This window comes from Apis florea, unplaced genomic scaffold, assembly GCF_048593485.1.
Source record: "Apis florea isolate Af1SG1 unplaced genomic scaffold, ASM4859348v1 contig_2350_pilon, whole genome shotgun sequence".
NCBI lineage: Eukaryota > Metazoa > Arthropoda > Insecta > Hymenoptera > Apidae > Apis > Apis florea.
In genome coordinates this window covers 8,682,899-8,700,988 of record NW_028256565.1, presented here as the reverse complement: position 1 = coordinate 8,700,988, position 18,090 = coordinate 8,682,899, and the positions used below count along the sequence as shown (strand labels likewise).

Below are 18,090 nucleotides of genomic sequence, written 5' to 3'. Positions count from 1 at the left end.
AAACGGGGCTGAATAGAATAATAGAAGAAGAGGTGGCGCGCGTGGATACGAATGGTTGAAAATCGGCCGAGTGGAGCCACGTTCCGGATATTACCGGTGTGTAAACTGTGCAACTTGCCGTGTTCAGAAGCATTAGTATATATTATTTAGCGAGATTACACTGAAAATTTTGGATCAGACACGCGGATTAAAACTTTGCTTCGAATTTTCTCCAAGGAAAATGGCTCCACGTTCTGTACAGTGAAAATGAAGACGCGTGTAACCACGTCTTGAAATCTTGAAATCTACTACTCGTTATCGAGGCAAACCTTCTCCTCACAAGTGCAATTCTTCATTCTGTGTTATTTATCATTGTTTTGAAAAAGTTGTTTCATGATGAAATCAATGTTTACCGTGATTTTGTTGGGGTGCAGTTATCAGCAAAGAACGTAATTGATTCCGATGTTTGAACAAGATAGCATCGTAATAAAACAGTGATATTAAATTATACGATAATAATATGATAATAACAATAATGGAAGAATCGTGCCCTCGAAAATTCTTCGAACTCGATTTATGATCGAATAAAGAAATTTTATTCCTTTTCGTTTTCAACTCGCCTCTTAACCAAGAATCATCGTCTTTATCCCCCAAAAGATCCTGTATACATATACATCCTCGAAAAAGATTAACAGAAATGAAAAATCGACACGAAATATCCTTATCTCTCCCCCCTCTTAATCTTCACAAAGGGATGAAAAGAGGGATTAAACGCCGATTCAAGGATTAACAATAATTTGAATCGCTAACGAAGCATTGGTACGATAACACTCGGATGGAACGAATATATTTTCAAAGCGAAAATATGAAAATCGACGATTGACAAACGGAATAAAGAAAAGGCTTCGAGAATTTTAACCAATGCGATGAAACAATGTCAAAGTGGAAGAATCGAGGATAAGAGAACTCTGAATTTCCCTTAATGAGGGGGATGCCACGGTCGTTGCTCAATTTTGATGTTAAGTGGGGGGTGGCGAGGGGGTGGAGGAGGGGTGGAGGAGGACAAAATTAAGCTAGCTTCACCACGCGGTGACTAATTAAAATCGTTTTCATGCGTCGTGCGCGCGATCGACTTCCGTCGAGTTTCATTAAATATCTTCTCTAATTATAACGAGAGGTGGAAGGGGGAGGGGGGTGGAATCCCCCAGAGGATATATACCAGGCGTCACTGGTGGGAAATAATGTCGCAATCAATTACACTACCCGCAGAATCGTCGCTACCCGATTGGATGTTCGCGTGATTTTCTTTGATTCCAATTCCACTTGAATTTCCACTTTGCTGCGTTGAACGTCGACTTCTTAATTCGGCGCAATATCGAGGACAAGAGTCGAAGTTGGACGCCGAGAGTCGGTCACGTTAGTTTCTTTTTTCGAGGAGTTAAATAAGAAGTTCGTTGATCGATTATTGATCTTGTAAAACGCAAGTTACTGTTTTCAACAGTAAACAAATACATAATGAAATTTATACAGCAATTCTGTGTAAAAAAAAAAAAAAGAAAGAACGTAGAATCTAATTAAATTTTATTCAAAAAGACAATTGAATAACACGCGATTCGCCCAAGTAAAGTTTCAGAAGAGTTTAAAATTACACGCGCGTAATAGAAGATACGAAGATCGAAAGTGAAAGTTGAACCGGTTCTTCGATCGGCAACTTCCCAACAAAATAATCCCAATTTCTAAAAAAATGAGCAGCGACCGAACGAAAGCTTGGATAAATTTGAAAAGAAGACATCACTCGCTAGAATAAAACGGTCGATCGTTAATTATGAAAAAAAGGGATTGGCACGACCTCTCGTCCGGTTTAATCGTCGACGAATTAAACTCGCTCCTCGTTAAATTTCCGCTCCTCTCGAGGACAGAATTTTCACAAATTGCGGTGTAAATTTTTTTTCGAAACCGAAAAGAGATAAGACGACATTTGTATAAGGTCGGCCACCCACGGTTGGCGTGGTGTGAACGCGTTTCACCTGGTCGTGGTGAAAACTGGAAGCCAGCCCCCGTCTAATTACCTGGCGCTAATGGCCGGGATGAGCGATCCCAGAGCCGCCGTTATAAATCGAACTAGGTCGCGGTTGTAAATAAAGAAAGCTCCATCCCCCTCCATTAAAATTCCGTCCCCCGGAGAAATATTATTGCATAAAGAGATCCGCCTCTCTGCTTCGTTATCATTTGAATCGTTACCTGGCCGGGAAATTAGAATAACAGGGACGAGTGGAGGAAGAAGCTTACCACCGATTGTTGCCGGAGATATACAAAAATATGCGACCACTCGTCGTTTCGATAAATATTCATACGGAGAAAATGTTCCGAATTTTTGAGAGAGAAGAATTTTCTTTATTTTTACTTGTCGCCGATACGGTATCAAAGCATTCGATAATAGGTGATTTTTCATTTTTCAACTCGAATTGTTCGTTGAATCGCGCGTCAGTTCCTTAATTCTTATTACCACGAATCAAAAATTTAAACGATCCATTATTATTTTAAGCGAAACACAATTTTTCTTCGTTGGATGTACACGTTTCCAAATGATACAAAGGCGAACAAATCTAAAATATTAGGTAACATGTATTCCACGATTTTAATTAGAAAGTTTAATCAAAGGATGATATAACGATTATTCATCTCGAATAATGCGATAAATACAATCTATCCACAATCTATAGAATTTTCATCGAGAATACACCTCCTATCGAGTTAAATTCAACCGCCTATTCTCCAACGAAAAACAAATCGACCACGCGGCTCTCAATTAATTCCAATAAACGCGACCAACGAACGACGACGATTTGGAAATGCGTTTTATCATCCGATAAAATGGAAAATTTACTTGACGAAAGATATATTCTTTGTTTATAATTCACTTTCGACGACGAGCTGCAAAGGCGTTCGAGTTTGTTGCTTTATCCACGGAGGAAGGGTCGAAAATGCGAAAATCCTCGTCTCACGGATCCTCCTCTTTCGAGCGCCCCTTCACACCTCCCCCTCGTAATTGAACCACGTTCGAGCGCAAGCGTTGAACCGCCTCGTAACGCGATTCCGAAAGTTGCACGCGCGAAGAAAAGCTTCGTGTTTTCGATCCCTCCAGTTTCAACGCGTTTAAACGAACGGGCGTGACTCGACAACGATCAATTACTTTGTGTCATGTCGCATAAATTTCCCCGCCAATTTAATCTGTGAAATTGTAAAATTAAATAGAAAGATTTGAAAGGTAAAATATAATTTAATTTCGGTTTTTTATCTATCTAGTTTTATGTTTTATGGGATAAAAATGGGATGAATATGTTAAAAGATGCATGCGTGAATTTTTGGAAATTATGCGTACGATGAAGAAGAATATAGCAATGATTTTTATTTTGTTTCTTCTATTAATATTAATCTGGATTAATATAACAATTAACACGATGAATTGAAAAATTACCACGTAACTGATTATAATTAATTCTAACGGAAGATTGTTTCTAGAGATCTTCGTAATTTTACATCGAGACAAGAAAATCTTAAGCAGAGAATTGGCGATTTTTAACTCACAATTACCTAGAGTTCGAAAGTTTCATAGTAACTAGTTGGATATCCGGGTTGGCATCTAACTAATATAAATACAAGTTCCTCGTTAGTAGGTTTAATTTAGACAGTTTCCAAGAAAGTGGAAATTTTCACCATTAACCCTAAATCGAGATCAGAAGAAAAACTCTGAACGGAATTTTTGATCTGCTAAATCGAAATAACTATTAATCTATTAATCGACCGATTATTTTGAAACAGCAATGTCGTTAGCCTCGCTAAAAGATTGATTGAAATGTTCCATGTATCTTAACTTGTTTTAATGATAAAGAGTAACTGTATCAAATGACGAAAAAAGATAATTGCTATTGCGAACTACAGGAATATAACTTGTTTTGATACTGCATTCAAAGCACATGCAAAATGATCGATTTATCATAACTGTTTACAGCCTTTATACGCAACATCAAAATTTATGGACCCTGCTCGAATTACATAATTCGAAGTAACACGACGTTCTGCTCGAATGTATCGTTTACGTTAAATTCAATAATCTACTTGGTTGTTCCAATTGAATTTTAATCCGAGAAATAAAAGGTATTTTTTTTTTTTAGAAATGCGCTCGTCGAACTTCTGAATCCTTTGTGTCTCTACTAATTCTTTCACTACATGCTCTATTAATCTTTACTAGATTCTCAACTTTTCCATTCCCTCAACTTCTTCTTCCCAACTTCTCAAGTTTTTTACCCTAAGATTCATTCAGAGGGCTTAAATACTTAGGAAAATCACGTTGAAGTTTGTTAAACATAAATTGACTACCAAAAATGAAAAAATATAATTATTCAGTGGGTGTTACAAATTTCTAAATTTCTTTAATTATCCGCATCTTCTTATTATTCGATTTTCTAAAAGAACCAGAAAAAGAATGTCTCTCAACGATTAAAAAAAAAAAAGAAGAAAACATTTCTTCCTCCCCTTCTTCCGTTTTTAACAATTATCAAAGAATTTCGATTTCGATAACTCATAGAAGTTGACGTTATGCGCTACAATAATTAATCGCCATCGGATGACTTCTCCACTCCTCAACGTTCGTCATCTTTTTCAATTAAATCCTCGAGGAGGTATCGTGCGGATCAGTAGGTTTCCTATCGGTCCCAACCCACGCCCATCGTTCGGCTCTCGAATTTTAAGGCTTTTCGTCGGCCCATATAAATCCCTCGAAAGCAAGACCTCCTTTACACACCGTTTTCCACGAGAACACGCGGGGGAAGAGTCGTGGATGGACCACTTAATTTTGCTCCTTTTCACGGGGAAATTTCCATCGTGGATCTGCCTCCATGTTTCACAAGTTTCGAACGAACGAGACTACCGCGAATCGCGTTAATTAACCGGCAAAAGGATGTTGTTGCCGGCGAGATACAAGGAGGGGAAAGAGTTGTTCGATAAAATTCATGAATTTTTCATTCGTTACTCCCTCTTTTTTCTTTTTTAGATTTTTCCCTTCTTTTCCACTCTCTTTTCGCCGCGAAATTCATCGGTTTCTATTTAAGAACAATCGCTCGATTCGACTCGTCGATTAATTCCTGCCCCCCCTCTTTGCATCGAGAAAGGATCACGATTTCGAATTCGTTCGTTCAATTGATTCGTTCCTAGTGAATTTGACGCCTCTCGCTAATATTATAGAGGGAAATTTAATTCAATGATCAATCGTGGACCGACATTTTATTTTACCAATCTTTCAAGATACGTCGCATCATTTGCTTCGATTCTCTACGTTGCTAATTTGAGTGGTTGAAATTTGAGAGATATTTCCCTCTCCCATTATCGATCTGATGTTTAACATCACGTGTTAACACGATGCGATTTCCATTTTAATTTACAACTGTTTGGTTAATAAGAGGGTTGGTTTCTACGAGGTGTATCCACGCACAAGGGATGGATTTATTCTTTAAAGTGGTCGGCATATAGGGAGGACAATGCAGAGAATGGGGAGAAAGCATCGAGGGTAGTTTACCATTATGATGGAACGAACGTTCGAACAAAGAACCGTGGATGCTGTGACAAAATATGCATCGAGTATGAAAGGGACACGTGTGTGTCGCGGATAATTATCGCTTCGCTAAAATGTAATAGAAAGAAAATACTTTTTGTCCTTTTCTTCTTTTTAAAAAAAGAATTAATCATTTTCAAAGTAATGAAAATATAATCATTAAAAGTTAGAGAGGATATTTTTTTTACCCGATCAAATTATTCGGGACTGAAAGTTACAAAATGCTTTTCGAGGTAGAAAAAGGTAAGAAACTAAAATTGTTTCCGTGACAGAAGAATGACAGGGAGATATAGTTTCACGTAGTTAGAAAAATATTTCCAACTTTTCCTCAGACTTGGTCAACGTTCATGAATTATAAGCGCGTTTCTGTTCCCCGAAACGTATCCATCCTCGTTTATATCCATTTCGATATATACAGAATAATTTCACAGAGAAGATGAATAATTTAAAATTTAGATATCTTCGATCTTAAACGAATGTGCAAGGGTATTCATTGGACAAGGATAACACGAAATAATTACGGAAGAGCGGTGGATCAATTGCGAAATATCAGGCTGAAATAACAAACATCCATACGGTTCATTAGTTTCTCGAGGGAAGGACGAGTTCTTTATCCACGGGACGCATCGAGTTTCTATTAGTTTCGACCGATCGAGTTAGGGAAGTTGGGTTCCTGGGACTCGTTTCTTTCCACGACTCGAATAAGAAACGAGGTCTGGTTGGTCATTGCCTTCCTCTTTCTTCCACCGATCGATGGATCTTGTTGGCTGAAAAGAAAAGAAAAAGGAAAAGTGTTCCTTCTTCTTCTTCTTCTTATTCTTCGAATTACATTTTTCCGTACTACTAGCTCAATGGATGAGAAAACGAGCCAAAATGCAACGGCAATTTCGATTTATAGTTTGGCAATACTCGTCACTATTAATCGTTCGAGGGGGGCGAGAAATGTTGGAAACGAGATTCAATCTCGATAATGGGATCGAGACGGCGTTCATGCACGCGTGTCAAAGGATTCTTGTTATTTTTTAACAAAACCCTGATTCGCGAGATTAATCGGCCATTTGTTTCGTATCGTCTTTTATTCCGTGTAAGAAAGATCTTCGTTATTATTTAATGAATAACCACGATACGTGAAAGGTGTACACACTTGCAATTGTTTATGCTTGACAGATATCAATATCTTGAAAAACTTGAAAAACGTTGGATTTATACAGCTGTTCGTTCCGACATGGATGCTAATATTGGTCGACGAGAGAAATCTAACTGTTTCTTCCCCTCTTTCCTCCCCCAACGGGTAACAACGGGTGTAATATTCTATTCTGAAGTCGTATTCCCGCGGATTCGACGTGTTCCACGCTGCATATCGACGTCTTCCTCGCACGAGAATCGATACTACTAAGCCCGAAAAAGATGCTGAATGGAATAACCTGCGAGGCCGTTACACCCGCGAGTTTCTGTCGAAAAAAAGGATATATAAAAAAAAAGAATATATTCCTTATTGAATTGGTCTTTACTCGATGCATTTCTCTTCTTGTTTCATCAGATTTATATTTTATATTAATCGTGACACAAGACTAATTACACGTTCGATCGTGTATTCGATCGATTCAATTGGAATATTATATACAGCGCGACGTTTATCTGGATAAAAATGGAAACCGGAGAGTCGCGTAATTATTCAAACAGCGTGCTCTCTCTCTCTCTTTCTCTGCAAGGCGAACCAGTTTCGAACGAAATCGCGCAATTAGAAAACAAATCGAACGGAGATCACTCTTGACAAGGGAGATTCGTCGCTGAAATATTAAGAGCACGGTTTTATCGATCTCTCGTGCATCACGCAATCTCGTACGAATGCAAAATCGAAATAAATATTATCCTCGTTTGGAACGGATCTTTTGCTAGATTGATAAGCGACCAAATAATGTATAAATTCTCTTGCGCGATAGTAACAAGTTGAATAATTAAGAACTTTGTAATAATTATTTGATTAACAAAGTTTCTTATAAATTATAATTATTAGTTGGCAAATTAGTTGTGCATGCGTAAGCTCTGTAATTGTAGAATAGTTAGAAAAACTAGATAAGATTAAATTATCTAAACTAGACTCGGACTATAGAAATGCACATATTTTCCCTTCGACAATCGAATAAATTATTTATTCAACCACTAAAAGACAACGAATCGTAAATATTACACATTTTCTTATCCATAAACGAAATATCCTTATACAGTGTCATTATTATTCAAGGTGTGAAGAAAATTCACTCGATAAATAAATCTTCTCCTCTCTAATTTATGAACCAAACGTAAACGAATCAATATCTAATTACCTACGCGAAGAAGCAACAGCAATGCGAACCTGTACGATTGATTAAAGCGTCTCCTCCTCCAAGTATCGTATAACGTTGGAATTTAATTGGAAATCCTGTACGTTCGTTCCTCCACTTCTCTATTTAATTACACGCCAACCGATGCTCGCATTGAACGATATTGCGCATTTTCAAGGGACAACGAAATAAGGAAAAAAGGTGGCTGTCCGCCGAAACGCCACGGATATTTATTACCTCAAAATATCGCCCGTTTATTTACCCTCGTTTTCTTCGATTCCAAGGGGTTAAATAGCCCTGTCGATGGGGAAAATTCGAACGGGGGCGAAGTTTGAGAAGAAAGAGAAGGGTGAGATTTATTGGGATGGCAAAGGGGATGTCGCGAGACAAAGAAATGGAAGAATGGAATGCAAATTACTTTGCCGATCATTGGTTGAGACGAATAATATGAATATAGATGATTAGGAGTGGAAAAAGGAAGAATGACGAAGGATTAAATTTTTTCTTTTTATTTTTAATACTCTACGTGAAAAATTTGACGTAAAGAAAAACAAATCTTTTAACTCGTTTAATTTTAAACGAGTTACGCTCTTTAAAAAGTCAAAGTTAATGCGAAAATGAAATCTTTCTAAAATGAAATCGCGCGTGTATTAACAAACAACGTCGAGCCAAATAAAAATTAGAAGTCTATCGCGGAATAGAATCAATGTTACAATGTTGCGATATCGAATTTCCAAAAAGTGTGTTTAATAGTAAACTCCAAAAAAAAAAAAAAAAATGGATCGATAAAAAATTCAAGAGATATTAATGGATAGGCAATGTATTCGAAGTATGTACGAAAAATTGTGAATTTTTCATTCTCGTCGCACACGCGTATCACGGCACGACCGCCGCTGTTACATTTTTTACGACATCTGTGCTCTCGCGATTCATTGGTTATTTCAAAGCGAAAAAAACGATCACGACACGGTGTCGCCGCGGAGAGAAGCGAGCGGCAAACACGACAAACGAGGCTCGTGAACTTTGCCCTGCCAAAAATCGACGGGGAAAACGTCGAAGGGAAATTACGAAAGGTATAAATTTCTAACGAGTGTTTATTTTTCATTCATGCGCTTTGGACGCGCCGAATCAATTGTAAAAAGTGAAACAAACACTCGGCCATTTTTTCGTCAACCACTCGGCGTTCACCTCCTTCGTTCACCGCGAAACGATTTAAAAACTTTTCATTTGTTCACCGTTGCGTGTTTTTCTTTGAAATAAAAAAGGAAAATGGAAAAAAAAGAACGGACACAGAAAAGATACGAGAGTGGAAAATAAAAGGGGTGGATTTCACGTACTTTTAATGACGGAAAGGTGAGGAAAGAAAAATAATTTGAATATAATTTCGTATAAATATAATTTCGTCACTCTAAACTCTTTCTATTCTCCGGCTAAATCTCGCCGGACCCTTTCCCTTTCACACGGTTCAGGCTCGGCTGACTTTTCTCAAATGCCAACACTGCCTCGTTTCACAACCGCGCGCATATATTTTTCCTCTCCGCGATTAAACAGATCCTCGGACGTAATTAAAAGCTAACTATCCCCTCCACGGTAGACTAGGGCCACTCTAAACTAAACGCTTTTGCAGAATAGCTGCGCTCGAGATTCCTTTCTCAAATACCATTCCTTTATTTTTCCATTTCCGGGGAGGAGATTTTTTTGTCTCTCGTTATTCCTCGTCATAATATGATAAAAATAAATCCACCGATTCCGATATATTAAAAATTTCACACGAGAAATCGAAACTCTGGAAATCTTTGTTAATTGTATTTTCATTAAATCTATACCAATTTTTTTTCTTTTTTTTTTTTTTTTAAATGACAAACACGTTATAAATAATCTATCAGCTCCGCCATTCTCTTCCCCGCTGGAACGCGAGCAAACCTCATAAAAGCGAAAGAAATACCGAAAAACACCTGGTGGAGCGCGAAAACCTCTGTTGCGTTCCCGTTTAATATTGCAAGCAACGAACATGGAACCGCTTCCGGGCAAGGGAAAGGACGGTTTATATACGATCAATTTTCCGACGATCCAGCCGGGTGTAAACGATGCCCTGTTGTCGTTCAACCGATCCGGCCGGCCGTTTACCCTTCGACGACCGAATAATTCGACGTGTTGGAAACCGAACGATTGCGGGCGTAAACGATAAAAAGCACGCGATTTTCGGGCGAAGCGCGATAATATAAAGCCAGGGAGGGAGTTGAACGAGTCCGCCGTAATAACTGTGAAATTATTCAAATGGCGAGGCGAAATTCGTCACCACGCACGGCTCTACAACGATGAGAAGCGTTTTAATCCACGATAAATACGTGCAATTAAAGTGCGTTTCATTGCATGGTTAATCTCGACGCGTGTCCCCGTTCCGCCCACCTGAATGATTTCCAACGACTAAGGGGATAATAATTCGGATGATAAATCAGCGATCGTGGCGAAAGGAAACTTTCGTAGAGCTTAATACATCTCTTATTTTGTCGCGATGAAAATTAAAGTTTCTTTCTTTTCTTTTTTTTTTTGTCAGTTTAAGAAAAATTGAAAGTTAATACTATTAACTTAATACCAAGTGCAATAAGAGCAATACGATAGCCTTTAATACCCCATTCCACGATCATAACTGTTACACCGATCGAATTATATCTGTTTCATTACTGGAATTCTATTTAACCGAAACGATCTACCAATTTTCAAGATTTCGAACGATGTAACGGAAATAATTTCCCCTGAGAGCGAGAGACTCTTTATTACCTTTATTAAATCAATCGAAATTTCGAATTTCCAATCCAATCCCTAAATACATCGTAAACTTCGTTCCTTAACAAAAAGCGACAGCGCGCAATCTGATTGGCAACGCTATATATGCCATATAAATGAATCAACCAATCAAAAGGTACACACGCGCGTGTACACAGTGCGCCAAGCTAGCGAATGCATAGTACATGAGAAGCGCAAATTGTGTACCGTTGCCTTAAGTTTGACCCGGCTGCTTCGACTCGGTCGCTACGAATGCGCACCGATGTTGAAGTTGGCCCACAGGTACGCCCACGCATCGTCATCGTCGACGCACTATATAAACGATGCACCACCTGTGCACAACCAAGTATCAACTTGTACTTTACTTGCGGCGCAAACTGTTGTTTCAGCTACAATAGCCGATCCTTACTAGTATGATTAATAGGCATTTCTACGACGCGATCCCCATACGCGGGGCCAAACGCATCCGCGGTGCAAAGCCATTAATCAACGTTGAATCGTAAATATAGACCCAAAATAGAAGCGAGATGATGCGTTAAATAATTGAATAGTGGCATTAATCACGCATCCGCTACCGTTTCGGATCGCTTTATACAAATAATCGGAATGGATTAACCCCCGGAATTATCCCGAACAAATATTTTCCCTCGCGGCAAACAATTCCCACGCGTACCACTGTTGCCCGTCTTCCAAGAGGTCTGGTCGAATTTCAAGGGATAAGTTTTTATTTAAAATTTGACTTGTAGCAAATAAAATGTTTCTCCTCCTGCCTAGTTGCATCGACTATTTTTATCTTTATGCAATCGTTAGAGTAGTTAGGTGCTTAGATATATGAGTTCCGAAAAATGTATGTCTTCGATTCATAATTATTTGATATTGGTTATCAATCATTTTCAGTGGTTCGGCTCACTGAACTACGTGAAAACAGTTTGAAATTCGGACGGAATCGAAGAGGTGGAATTTCCTTCCATGGAAAACGTAATGATTCGAATGCTTTTCCCCTCGAAAGTATATTTCCCAGCAAGCATGTTAAGGTCAAATGAGTTCCCGACTATAAGCTCCCGTGATGCGCCTCGCAATGAACGCGAAACAGTGCCATCAGCGGGATGCAATTTAAATTCTCTTAGAACAGCCTATTCCATTATTCGCTCGTTCATAACGTGCACAAAGAATCGAGGAATCCGTAGGAACGTTATCAAGGATGGAAGAGAAACAGTTTTCAAATCTATTTTTATCTTAGACAATATTTTTCAATAAGGTTAAAAGAAAAAAAAAGATTTCGAAGTAAAACTCTATCGAAACAAGGTTCGATATTCTAGTTGGAAACGATCGATACGTGGTTACTTGGAAATTTTTTTTCTTCATAGGGAAATCTGTTTCTGTCATTTTTCACGTGCCGAGTTTTTATCGATACGTCGATCAAAACGAAGAATGAATAAGCAATAAGTACAATTACAAAGCCGACGCGTAACATCACGATTCGATTTTTCCTAAGGCAGATTTTCTCGGTGGCACGGTTTGTAAATATCGCGCTCGTATATATTTCTTTCCTCCCTGCATTTTTATTGCTTCTAAATATTCCATCGAGAAATATAGGTAATGCAGACAGATATTCGATATAAAATCAAATGAAATATTCGGGGGAACTCCAGTTCCACTTGATTAAATGGTATGATTATTTATAGACTGATACCTGGTGAGATGAAATCAGAGAAATACGTTTACAAGACTGTAAAAAAATACGGATGGTTGACCGAGTTTTCAATTAATCTTCATTTACGAACCTCCGAAACGCGAGCACTCGTTTTCTATTTGAAGAATTTGTATTTTTATATTAAAAAAAAAAAAAGAATTCAATTCACGTCTAATATAATCGCAAAAAAAAAAAAGACTAAGAAATTTTTTATTTTGGAATTATAAACGTATGTGTATATGGATGTAGAAAAAGACATAAGTTGTATTTTTGGTGTTTTTACAAAAATTTGATATCTACGTCGAGAAATTGACAGTGACGATCAATATCATCCGTCAAAATCATTTTCATCTCGGTTCAGGATTAAATATTTATATCTACTATTCCCTCGAATATGTTAAAAATATTGAATGGCAGAATACCAATGACGATCCGTAAAAATTTAATCTATGAATCTATTATTTCTTCTTTCGACTATACATTATATTAAACTTCTTATATTCACTCCAACTAACACTAAAGTAATCAACGAAAATAAAAATCTCATATATTCTCCTAATCGATCTCTCAAAAAATAAATAATTTCCATTTCCACTTCCACCTAATACAATTCCATATAAAACCTTTTCATGAAAATCGTATAGTATTTCAACAATTACGAGACCACAACTGACAACCCCTGATACACCCAACAGTCAAGGAACCTCCAATTTACAAAATCAACCCTCTACGAACGAGGAGGAGGGGGTTGTTGATTCTCGCCCGATAAATTCCTCCACGCGTTCCATCCGCCCAACAACAATTTCCACGTTCGAATCTACAACTCTCACCCAGCCCCAAACACGATTTTCACAATTTTTACAATCGGCCCGGCCTCGATCGCCGCGTTCGCCGCTTCCGTTCCGCTTGCGTCGAAATGGAACCGGTATAAAATTTCAACTCGCCAACTACGCCGCTGCATTTTTATCGGCCACCTTCGATCGGCAGCCTCGTAAGAGATTTTTATCGGATGGAACTCTCCTCGAGTGCATTTGCGAGCCGATGATTGCTTCTCTCGCGCCGAAAGGAGGGGGAGAGAAGGTATCATGTTCGACGAGCAACCCTTCCTCTCCACGTTCCAATCCGCTCCAAGATGAAAAGGGGTAAAAAATAAGCAGGGGTATGAAAAGCGAGGGAGGAGAGGACGAGGTTGTCCTTTCGAGGGAAGGAAAAGAAGAGAAGAAGCAAGTAGGTATAGAAGGAGAAAGGAAAGAAAGGAAAGAAGAGGAAAACGAGAGCGAAATTCGTCCGTTTGAAAATGCATAATTCGCTTTTGTTTACAGCGAGATCGATCGATCGATCGTTAATCCATTTTCTTCTTTGCCCTATTGTCCCTGAGAATTATGTAGCTCAAATACAATTACGAATTAACGCGTCTTTTCTATCCCCTATTGTTTCCACATTTTCCACGATTTTCCTTCGCCACGTTTGAATTCGTCGAGTTGCTCTCTTGTTAAGGATACATTGGCCGTTCGATAAGCCTTTTGTTCCGCCCTTTTCATCCGAAATAACCGCCCTTTTTCCCTTTCTAAATGGATTCTGCACAACTGGATCGTTCGAGATAGTTGAAACTGGAAATTGTTTTTCCTTCCAAGTTCAGTGCTCGGTGAATTACGTACTTTGGTTCCTTGGAAGGATTGAATTTAATTATGATTTTGAATATCGTCCAAAGAATTTACCGATGTAAAAAACAGGATGAAGATCTGCAAGCAATGGAGTTTAAATGTAATCCTTTATATATAACGCATCTTTCCTTTTGTAAACAACACAATCCACTCCTCCAAAACATTTTTAAACAATTTATTCAAACATCGTATCGCGAAATTAATTGCGATTAATTTTCCAACGATCTAATAATATTCCGAAACGATTGGAAAAATCTTCTGCTATAATATAAAAATCTCTCCAATTATATGTTCGATTCGAATATAAATTCTTCCAATAATAAACGAAATTGTAAGCAAAATACCAATACTCACGTGAATCGAAAAAAGCTCGATTGTCTAAATCTACAACGACGAAAAGAATTTATATAATTTATGTATCGATGAATTCGTCGAAAACGTTCACGTTTAAGGGGGAATATTTCTAGGTTAAGGGAAACTTGTCGTGTTCGTTAAACAGCTTAGTACGCATCCGTGATGTCTAAAGGGCGGTAACTGACCGTGATATTAATTGCTTTCTGGCTATTAGCAAATGGGTCCACGGAGATCTCGCAAAGGGAGCGGCCATCCCCTGTACGGCCGTTTGCCATTAACATTAGCGCAACGTGCCATGTTACCTGGCACGTTACCATTGCAACGCGTGCACGCGCTCAAATCGCGCGCAACCGGAAAATGCAACATTGTTTGTCACGTGCGTGCGTGGGTGTGCATGTTGGAGATAATGCACAACAGAAAGTTAAACCTAACTCGAGACACATTTCTCAGTCAGCTAATCTTGAGGGTTAATTCCGACTCTTGGTCGATCTCTCTTGGGGGTTAATTCGTCTGAGGCTACTATAGCGAGGGATTTGTTGAATACGGTATCGTATAGTTGGCCTACTTTTGAGAAATAATTGTAATCCATTGTTTGGACGTTGTTTGGGGATAAGTCGATAATTCTATATTTAAGATATGGATCTTTGACACAAGCTAAATGTTCGAACATAAGATTGTATCATAAACTCATTTATATGAAATCTATCGTATCGTTGGTTATGAGAATCGAAAGGAACAAATTAAGAATAACGAATGTAATGATTTTTATTTCATTCGCGTCTCGATGTACGAAAAATTTAATATTCGTTGAATGGATATCGTATAAATAACGAATGAAAACGTCGTATCGTATCCGTATTGAAAATGTTTCAGTTCGGATTGTAAATGTTTCGAAATGGTAAATGGTTACGCGTGACAAACGCTTTTTCTGTTGCAACTGCATATTTGTAACCCGCGAAAGTGGGATTTGCGTATTCAAAATAGTTTTCGAAAATTTGCTAATGCATTCGTAGTCGATTTTGTCAGTATGGATTCGTTTGCCAACCGACAAAACCCGGTACGCAAATATACAAACGTTAATTAAGTTTCGACTCGGAGGATATGCGTACACGCATTATAAAAATGTTACTATAAAAATGGATGGATAAAGCCAACGTTGGCAAATGGTAAGGGGGTGGATGTAATTCGGGCGAGCATCGTTGAAATTTTCATCGCGTCGATAAAAACACTCGATGAAATGGAAATAAATTTTCGAGTGTAATACAAATGTATTCAATGTATTGGAACGTTTACCGGGAAAATTTACAGTAATAATTAACAGCACGGAAACTCACTAAACGTGAACATTACACGTTGTGCATAAACACAACATTTCATCAAATTTTATTTTTCGCTTCGATTAACGCGTACTATCTGTTCTTCTATTACCGAATTGCCATTTGATGAAGGTAATCGATTATTGATGAACGTTAATCCCTTTTTTGACCTAATTTTTTGCCCTATTTAATTTTTATTCTATTGAAAATTTATTTGGTGCTGTATCGATGTAATATGTAGAGAAAATTGGAAACTTGTAAAGATATTGATTTGAAAAAATTATTAATCATCATTTTCAAAGTAATTTTCAATTAATTTTCGAGTAATTTTAAATTCCAAAATGAAACACATGAAATCTAAACTTTCACACGACAAAAATTAAAATCTAATTTTTATTTATAAATTTGTTTTAATTACGATTGTAAAAAATGAGACATTTATTGCTTTATAAATGCATTTGTCTATATATAAAAATTATCCGACATATTATATATAATATATGTTATATATTATTATAATTATTAAAAAGAAATAAGAATATATAGTCATATATTAATTAAAATTAAAATTAAATAAAATAACACATCTACGAAACATATATAGTCTTATAAGAATTAAAAATATTCTTAAAAACGTACATTATCTATTTTTCTCTCTCTTTGTCTGATGTATAATTTAAAATTAATTAGATAATTGCAAATAAAGAATTTTTAAAATAAGACGTTTTTAAAAAATTTGATAATTACGAACGCCAACTTTAGATGTCACTTTTTCCCGCGCCATAATATTTGACGATATATAACAGCAAAATAATAAAATCGTTTTTAATTCGTTTATGTGTTATTTGATAATTAAATCATCATCATGTCAAAAGTAAACAAGTATACGATTACTTTTGAATGATAAATATATTTTCTACTAAGAACGAAAAAGTGAAACATAAATCGATAAGCAACAGGAATGAATACATTCCCTCCAAATTGATCGAATACATCTTTAAAGATGTCGGCGGTCGGTATCGAGTTCGATAAATATGATTGATTACACTTACCTTGAAAAGCAGCCTCGAACGTGGTCTTCTCCTCGATGGGATTCTGAGCAAGCACCAAGACAATCGCCAGATGAGCAAGGATCACGAAAAACCGGTAAACACGAAGTTCAGCCATCGTCCTGCGATGTACATGCACGCGTCGCCCCGACTGTGTTCACTTTCGCATTTCTCGCAAATCGAACTTCTCGATTGACTATCGATTAATCGCGAGTTCGCCGTCGCGTAGAGAGCACACTGATATCGCGTTTCGATCGATCAGCGACACTTCTCGATTTGAATCGGTCGATTCTATAAATGGAAAAAACGCGTATGAAGATCACTGTATAAAAACACTAGGTAGAGCGAAACACTTTTTTTTTTCTTTCTTTTTCTTTTGTGGACAATGCGAAGGCACTCGGTCAAGTGTCTCGAAACACGAACGTATACAACCGAAACATTCTGAGAGAACTACGAGGTCGTGTCAAGAAGACATATATCGTATCGAGTATATGGCAATGATAACACGGCTACGGCGTAAAAAGTGGACAATTGTCTGCCTTCCACTTTCAGCGTGTATATACACCGAAGCACGCCGGGCCAGCTACTCGTGAATGTACACCAATACACAGCACAGTCGCGTACTTTTAACCTATGTCCTTTCGTACCGTGTGTCCTCTATTGGTAGAGAGCTCTTTTCATGTCACTGTCTAGTTTAACATTCAATTGTGCGTATAATGAGATCTTTTACCTATATTTGTCGTACTTGTTATCCGTCGGCAAATGATCGGTCTTTATTTTCCCGGATGATATCCGATGCAAATTCACTACGTATGCATATCGATATTGATCGATATTGATATCGATATGCATATTTTATAACGTTCAAAGAGAGATACTTTTTTGTAAAAAAAAAAAAAAAGAAAAAAAAAGTTATATGAAAGAAATAATGTCAATTTTTATATATATATGTGTGTATATATATATATAAAATTTTAATACAATTTTGAATTAAAATTGTTAGATAAAAATTAATTTTGATATTATTAAAATTGTAAATATATATAATTTTAAATAAATCGAGAATAATATCGAGAATAATATTGAAAATAAAGAAGAAATAACCGATGGAAAATATATTTAAATAATTAATTACTTGTTTACTTACACCATAGCAATTTTTATGATGTATTTTTAAAGAAGCATATTAAAAGCAGAAAATTCAAATAGCAGGCCCGGTGAAGATCGTAGCAAACACGGCTTCTCTCGAAAGAATAATTATTTTATTCCGACGCAATTCTTCTTGACACTACCGGATTATTTAAACTCAAACA

At 37.2% G+C, this 18,090-nt stretch overlaps 1 protein-coding gene across 2 annotated transcripts in view; it reads right to left on the bottom strand.

Moving 5' to 3' along the window:
• LOC100869438 (EGF like, fibronectin type III and laminin G domains protein pikachurin) overlaps positions 1-18,090 on the bottom strand; it is a 178,255-nt gene that overhangs the window by 159,639 nt on the left and 526 nt on the right. For both annotated transcript variants that reach the window (XM_012490752.3, XM_003696280.4), the window contains exon 2: positions 16,781-17,068. In XM_012490752.3, coding sequence (XP_012346206.1) covers positions 16,781-16,895 — 115 coding nt within the window. In that variant the 5' untranslated portion in view covers positions 16,896-17,068. The remainder of the gene's footprint in view (positions 1-16,780; positions 17,069-18,090) is intronic.